Source organism: Lethenteron reissneri, chromosome 51 (assembly GCF_015708825.2).
Source record: "Lethenteron reissneri isolate LAM-NWPU_2019-01 chromosome 51, ASM1570882v1, whole genome shotgun sequence".
NCBI lineage: Eukaryota > Metazoa > Chordata > Hyperoartia > Petromyzontiformes > Petromyzontidae > Lethenteron > Lethenteron reissneri.
In genome coordinates, this window is record NC_083829.1 from 7,160,989 (window position 1) to 7,168,971 (window position 7,983).

The following is a 7,983-nucleotide window of genomic DNA, read 5'->3' on the forward strand; positions in this document are numbered from 1 at the left end:
CAATACAAGTCTTGAGACTCAGTGGAGGCTTTCCTGGGTAAATACACGCGCATTGACTGTTGTGTTCGTTTTGGCTATGTCGGGTGGTTGGAGGGTTGTACGACACACATTTTGTCAAAACCTAAAAATCACTCATGAGTCATGCACGTTAATGTTATGAGCACAAGGAACACACGACTGTGATATTTAATATTTTATTTATGAATTGCATTGTACACTCTTGTGTTGATTTGAAGCTTTCGTGACTGCAGAAATCCATAGGTTTATACCTACGTGACTTTACCGAAATAACGAAAGAGTAGATACTGTATACTCTTGTGGTTAAACGCATCGCATATAGCAGACTATGTACAACGTAGAATAATTTACATCGATTTGTGAATCTTCTGCTGGATAAAGGCCTCTCCATGCCGCGTCAGTAACAAGGATGGACTGATTAAACTCCCCACTCAGCTCACCAGAATTAAACTCACCACTCAGCTCACCAGAATTAAACTCACCACTCAGCTCATCACTACTAAACTCACCACTCAGCTCACCAGTACTAAACTCACCACTCAGCTCACCAGAATTAAACTCACCACTCAGCTCACCAGTACTAAACTCACCACTCAGCTCACCAGTACTAAACTCACCACTCAGCTCACCAGAATTAAACTCACCACTCAGCTCACCAGTACTAAACTCACCACTCAGCTCACCAGTACTAAACTCACCACTCAGCTCACCAGTACTAAACTCACCACTCAGCTCACCAGTACTAAACTCACCACTCAGCTCACCAGTACTAAACTCACCACTCAGCTCACCAGTACTAAACTCACCACTCAGCTCACCAGAATTAAACTCACCACTCAGCTCACCAGTACTAAACTCACCACTCAGCTCACCACTACTAAACTCACCACTCAGCTCACCAGTACTAAACTCACCACTCAGCTCACCAGAATTAAACTCACCACTCAGCTCACCAGTACTAAACTCACCACTCAGCTCACCAGTACTAAACTCACCACTCAGCTCACCAGTACTAAACTCACCACTCAGCTCACTAGTACTAAACCCACCACTCAGCTCACCAGGATTAAACTCACCACTCAGCTCACCAGTACTAAACTCACCACTCAGCTCACCACTACTAAACTCACCACTCAGCTCACCAGAATTAAACTCACCACTCAGCTCACCAGTACTAAACTCACCACTCAGCTCACCAGTACTAAACTCACCACTCAGCTCACCAGAATTAAACTCACCACTCAGCTCACCAGTACTAAACTCACCACTCAGCTCACCACTACTAAACTCACCACTCAGCTCACCAGAATTAAACTCACCACTCACCTCACCAGTACTAAACTCACCACTCAGCTCACCAGTACTAAACTCACCACTCAGCTCACCAGTACTAAACTCACCACTCAGCTCACCAGAATTAAACTCACCACTCAGCTCACCACTACTAAACTCACCACTCAGCTCACCAGTACTAAACTCACCACTCAGCTCACCAGTACTAAACTCACCACTCAGCTCACCAGAATTAAACTCACCACTCAGCTCACCACTACTAAACTCACCACTCAGCTCACCAGAATTAAACTCACCACTCAGCTCACCACTACTAAACTCACCACTCAGCTCACCAGAATTAAACTCACCACTCAGCTCACCAGAATTAAACTCACCACTCAGCTCACTAGTACTAAACTCACCACTCAGCTCACCAGAATTAAACTCACCACTCAGCTCACCAGAATTAAACTCACCACTCAGCTCACCACTACTAAACCCACCACTCAGCTCACCACTACTAAACTCACCACTCAGCTCACTAGTACTAAACTCACCACTCAGCTCACCAGAATTAAACTCACCACTCAGCTCACTAGTACTAAACTCACCACTCAGCTCACCAGAATTAAACTCACCACTCAGCTCACCACTACTAAACCCACCACTCAGCTCACCACTACTAAACTCACCACTCAGCTCTCCAGTACCAATACAAAACTCACCACTGAGCTCACCAACAGCACCAATACTAAACACACCACTCAGCTCAGCAGTACTCAACTCATCACAGAGCTCACCAACGCCACCAATCCGAACCTCACCACATAGCTCGCCAACACAAAATGCTCACGCGTAGAGTTTTGGGTCAAAATTGGCACCAATAATGCTTAAGAGATTCATAAACACACAAACACACACAAACACACACAAGCGAAAATTTGCCGAGGCTCTGGCGACGTCCTTGTGTCTGTGGGTTGTTATTGTGAGATAACACGATCCCAGCAAGAGGGCACGAACCTCATCTTCCCTATTGGCGAATTATTCATAATTTTAGTACGATTCCTGCTGGTTTTGTTTTTGTTGTACGGTTATGGTTAATTCACACGTGGTTCTCGAGTGAACGTTTTTAACATTGCGGATGTAGAGTTATAAACGCGATTCACGCATCTGTGCGCAGTTGTGTTGAACTTCCCTTGTACCGTGCGTAGCCAACCGCGCTCAGCGGAGGTGAATTCAATTCGATTCCTACACAGAGATCCGAGCACTCGCAGACACCCATTGATTTAGATCAGCGGTGGGGAACGTTGGTGTGGCCCTGCCAAGGCAATCAACCGCAGGCGGGACTCGAAATTCAATAGATCTAGGAGCAAACCTGGAAAAGCAGTTGCGAGTAGCAGCAACATCATCAATACCAGCCAACATCACACGCCTCGCCAAAGAGAAGCAGTTCCAGCCATCGCATTAGGGGTGAGTTAATTACATGTTTGAGCAAATATAACGGTGCTAATTTAAAGTTGATAATTTTGTATGGCCCGCGAATGATGTTATAAATATCTAAATGGCCCTTGGCAGAGAAAAGCTTCCCCAACTCTGATTTAGATAGACCAGGGGTCAGGCAAACCTGTGGCTCTTTAACGACTGCTTCGTGACGTTATAAACATGCGTTGCGGCTCTTAAAATATTTCGGAGCAATTTTTTTCAGCGAATTCGGAAGAACAAAAATCGCTCTTCTTGTTATTTTGGTTGCCGACCCCTGACACATAGACCCATGGACTCGCATAGAGACCCATAGACTTGTAACAGAGACACGTGGAGTCACATAGAGACCCATAGACTCGCGGACCCACCGGTGCTCACACAGAGACCCATAGACTTGTAACAGAGACACGTGGAGTCACATAGAGACCCATAGACTCGCGGACCCACCGGTGCTCACACAGAGACCCATAGACTTGTAACAGAGACACGTGGAGTCACATAGAGACCCATAGACTCGCGGACCCACCGGTGCTCACACAGAGACCCATAGACTTGTAACAGAGACACGTGGAGTCACATAAAGACCCATCCTTGACAATACACAGCGGAGTGTATGAGACACAGAGGGAAAGAAGGCAGGTGGCGTCTTTGGAAGGTTCATCGCAGGGCACCGATCTTCAATCAGTGCCTTGGAAGGTTCATTACAGTCGTCACCGCAGTCGCGGCAAGAATGTGTATCCTGGACGTGGTATGCCGGGTGCTGAAATGCTTTCCGAGGTCGCTGGTAAAGTGTGGAGTAGGCGACAACGCAGCGAGTAGCCACCAGGGTCAAGGCACCCCCCAGGCTCGTTACGCTGCTGTTAGCATGCGGCGTGTACAGCCGTGGCGAGAGGGGAATGATGGACGCGGTGTGCCGGGCTTCCGCTCACACCAGGGAGAACTTGCCGACCTTGTGGCTCCTGCGGTAGAGGAAGAAGAGGGCCGAGCCGCCCATGGCGGAAAGGCCTGCCAGGGCGGAGCCCACGGCGATGGGCGACGACGTGGATGGTGAAGAGGAGGAAGAGGTGGAGGAGGAGGAGAGTGACGGTTCTGTCTTCGAGGTATTCTTCGGCAGAGCCACGTGACTCGAGTGGAGCACCGGCTTGGGTCCAGCGCTGGGCGATGATGTTGGTGATGGTGGTGGAAGTTGTGATGATGGTGGTGGTTTTGATGATGGTTCCGACCTCAATGAGGATGTGGGTGACAGAAATGAAGGTGATGATGATGGTAATGATGATGATGGGGGCATTGCAGATGATGGTGACGATGATGGTGGTTGTGATGTTGTTGGCGATGGTGTTGTTGGTGATGATGTTGTTGTTGGTGATGGTGTTGTTGGCGATGGTGTTGTTGGCGATGATGTTGTTGTTGTTGGTGATGTTGTTGGTGTTGGTGATGGTGTTGTTGGTGATGATGTTGTTGTTGGTGATGGTGTTGTTGGCGATGATGTTGATGATGTTGTTGGTGATGGTGTTGTTGGCGATGATGTTGATAATGTTGTTGGTGATGGTGTTGTTGGTGATGATGTTGTTGGTGATGATGTTGTTGTTGGTGATGGTGTTGTTGGCGATGACGTTGATAATGTTGTTGGTGATGGTGTTGTTGGTGATGATGCTGTTGTTGGTGATGGTGTTGTTGGCGATGATGTTGATGTTGTTGGTGATGGTGTTGTTGGCGATGATGTTAATGATGCTGTTGGTGATGGTGTTGTTGGTGATGATGATGTTGTTGGTGATGGTGTTGTTGGCGATGACGTTGATAATGTTGTTGGTGATGATGGTGGCGATGTTGTTGGTGATGATGTTGTTGGTGATGGTGTTGTTGGTGATGATGATGTTGTTGTTGGTGATGGTGTTGTTGGTGATGATGTTGATGATGTTGTTGGTGTTGTTGGTGATGATGTTGTTGTTGGTGATGGTGTTGTTGGCGATGACGTTGATAATGTTGTCGGTGATGATGGTGGCGATGTTGTTGGTGATGATGGTGGTGGTGATGACGGCGGTGCTGTATACGAATTGTTTGCGAGCGCCTCTCCCAGGACCAGGCATTTAAATGCCCCCACCGTCTCCATGCAGCGGGACCCCTCTGGGCACGCGCCTGGCACACACGAGTCTGTGGGGGGGGGGGGGCACGGGAGTGGGGGGCACACAGAGAGAGGGGGGAGGGGGCACGCAGGGAGGTTAATTGGCAGGAATGCATTCGACTACTTCCTCAGAATGATCATCTTCGTCATGTTCATCAATACCGCCATCGTCATCACGACAACCACAATCTGTGGACATCGTCGTCACACTCATAAACACGAACCACCATCATTGCAAGCACAGCCACCACCAACACCACCAGCGTCACAATGATCAGTTATAAGCACCACCACCATCATCACCAACACCGCCACCAACCATGACAACAATCGCCACCACGATCATCATCAACGACCACAAAAACAACATTAACGATGACCCCAACGAAATCAACGTCACTGCCCCCCCTCCCCCCAACCCCCATCGATATTTATCGATCAACATCCATCAACGTTTATCCATCAGCATCGACACCCATCCACATTTATCCATCGAAACCACCGCTCCCGTGACCGCCACGGGGCGGTTGACGCGGCACCTGGCGGTAACTCGCTCGTCACCGGCCGTTGCCGAGGCTGGCGGTTGGTACGTGGCAGGCCGCCCTGGTTAATACCGGGGTGTTTTGCGGTGTATTGTATCATCGTCGTTATCGTCGTCACCACTATCATCATCATCATCGTCATCGATATCATCGTCACCACTATCATCATCATCCTTCATCGTCGTTATCATCGTCACAACTATCATCGTCATCATCATCGTCGTCATTATCATCGTCACCACTATCATCATCATCATGGTCGTCGTTATCACCGTCACCACTGTCATCGTCATCATCCTCATCATCGTTATCACCGTCACCACTATCGTCATCATCGCCGCCGCGCGTGTCCCTCACCTTGAGCGCAAACGCCAAACTTCGCCATGTTGCAGATGGCGTCGTTGAGGGGGGCCCTCGGTCCGCGGGGGGCACTCTTGCCCAGCGCCACGTCGGCGCACGCCTGCTGCCCGCCCATATTGTTGGGCTCCCCGGGGCCCCACTGGGCCACCCCCTGGCCGAGGGGCGCCCCGCCGGACGATATCCACTGCCAGCCGGACGGGACCTTGCGGAGGCCCAGCCAGTAGTTGAATTTGCGCGGCGGGTAGAGGGCGTTGAGGTGGTCCAGCTCGTCAACGCTGCGCAGCACCAGCAGCTCTGCGGGAAGGAAAGTGGGGGGGGGGGACAGCGGCCACGGGGATTACCGTCTTGATGGTCGCGGTGGATGGAGGGTTTGTTGAGATAAGGACGTGGTGGTTGGTCATGATTGTTGCGTAGGGGAGCGGCGGGGCAGCGGTTAGCGCTCGCGCTGCGGACCCCCCCAGCTCGATTGCCGCTCGCGGCCAACACCGGTGACGATTATCTGAACCGGTCCTGAGCCTCCCCTAGGTTGACTCGGCCTAGAATGAGTACCCGGTGCGATGTGTAAACATCGCCACTTGGGAGACAAAGGCTGCCGGGCGTGGTGCTGGCCAACCACCCCACTCGTGTACCGTGCCGGCCTTCATAGGTGCTCGCTAACAGCACTTGCCCCAACAGTCTGCTAAGGCTACACGGGGGATCTTTGGTCATGATTGTGGCGGTGACGGTGGTGACAGTGATGATGGTGGTGGTGGCCGTAGTTGTTGGTGGTCATGATGGTGGTGGTGGTGGTAGTGAAGATGATGGAGGTGATGCTGATGGTGGCAGTGGTGGTGGTGGTGCTTGTGGTAGCTGTGGTGTGCATAGTATTGTGATGGTGATGATGATGTTGAGAAGGTTGGTGATGGTGGTAATGATGAAGACGCTGCACCGCGTGGCACTCATTCGACTCCACTCGACATTTTTACATGTCGACCATACTCGGCCCTGCCATATTAATGTGCAATGTTCACTCACTAAACCCACATCTCATGAATCCATGTGTTTCTTAATTTGTATATATATCTTGTTTTAAATGCATCGATTGGTATGACCTCCGGTGACCTTTGGCCAGGACCTTAACAGTGACCTACCCGTGTGGTACGTCTTGCAGTAGGTCATCGCCGCCGACCACGGCAATCCCTTTGGGGTTTGGTGGAAGGAGCGCGCGGTCACGTGATGCCACGATCCCAGCACGTGCACAACTGTGACAAAGACAAAGGTCCCCCGTATAGACTTTAAGCGACCGTTGGAGCAAGTGCTGTAAGCGAGTGGCACCTATGAAGGCCGGCACGGCACACGAGCGGGTGGGCGGTCAGCGCCACGCCCGGCCGCCTTCACTGTGACAAGCGCACACATACACAGAGCACGTGGCCAGCAGCATCGTCGTCATCAGTATCAGCAGCAAAATTATCAACAGCATCAACTATCGTCGTTTCCACAACTGCCAGCACCATCATCGACAGCACCGCTGTCATCGTCATCATTACCGATGGCATCACAATGGTCATCTTTAGCGGTAATGTAATCGTTATCATCATCATCACAGTATCATTAGCAGTATAATTATCATCATCATCACAGCCAGCACCCTGCACCCAGCACCATGGACTCAGCACTCAGCAGAACTCAACAATCAGCACCCTGCACTGCCCACTCAGCACCCAGCACTAGCGCTTACCCGTCATCGCCAACAGAGTCGTAGCAGGAATTGCCATAGCGCCGTTGTCAGACGCACACGAAGCTGATAACACAGAGTACACACGGAGTACACTCACAGTACACAGGGTACACTCGCAGTACACACACTGATGACACTTACAGAGTACAAGCACAACCTCGGGATATCGTTAGATACTGCGCGCTTCTAACAGGCACACCAACGAATATTTATACACCTTATCATCCCCCCCCCACTTCTCCGCCTCTCCCTCCTCCTCCCTCTCCTTATCCACTTCCTTGAGATTCCACGAACACTCTTGGCCAATGGCAGGAGCCTCGCTCTCCTGGCCCAGGCTCAATCCATGCTGGGAATTTACACGTGGAGTTTCCCAGAAGTCCTGGACCGAATTCCCCACGTGGTGGTTGGTCGTGGTGCTGCTGCGTTGCCAGTACCGCAAAAGTATTAATGAATACAATAATAAGTAT

At 50.7% G+C, this 7,983-nt stretch overlaps 1 protein-coding gene across 1 annotated transcript; it reads right to left on the reverse strand.

Annotated features, from left to right (window-relative positions):
• Window positions 1–2,127: 2,127 nt before the first annotated feature.
• LOC133355460 (putative uncharacterized protein DDB_G0286901) lies at window positions 2,128–7,682 on the reverse strand. The gene is made up of 4 exons (XM_061572771.1): window positions 7,517–7,682; window positions 6,930–7,040; window positions 5,797–6,093; window positions 2,128–4,926 (listed from the first exon to the last, which is right to left on the reverse strand). Exon 4 carries the CDS (start codon window positions 4,860–4,862, stop codon window positions 3,636–3,638), a length of 1,227 nt encoding a protein of 408 aa, XP_061428755.1. The 5' UTR covers window positions 4,863–4,926; window positions 5,797–6,093; window positions 6,930–7,040; window positions 7,517–7,682; the 3' UTR covers window positions 2,128–3,635.
• Window positions 7,683–7,983: the final 301 nt, after the last annotated feature.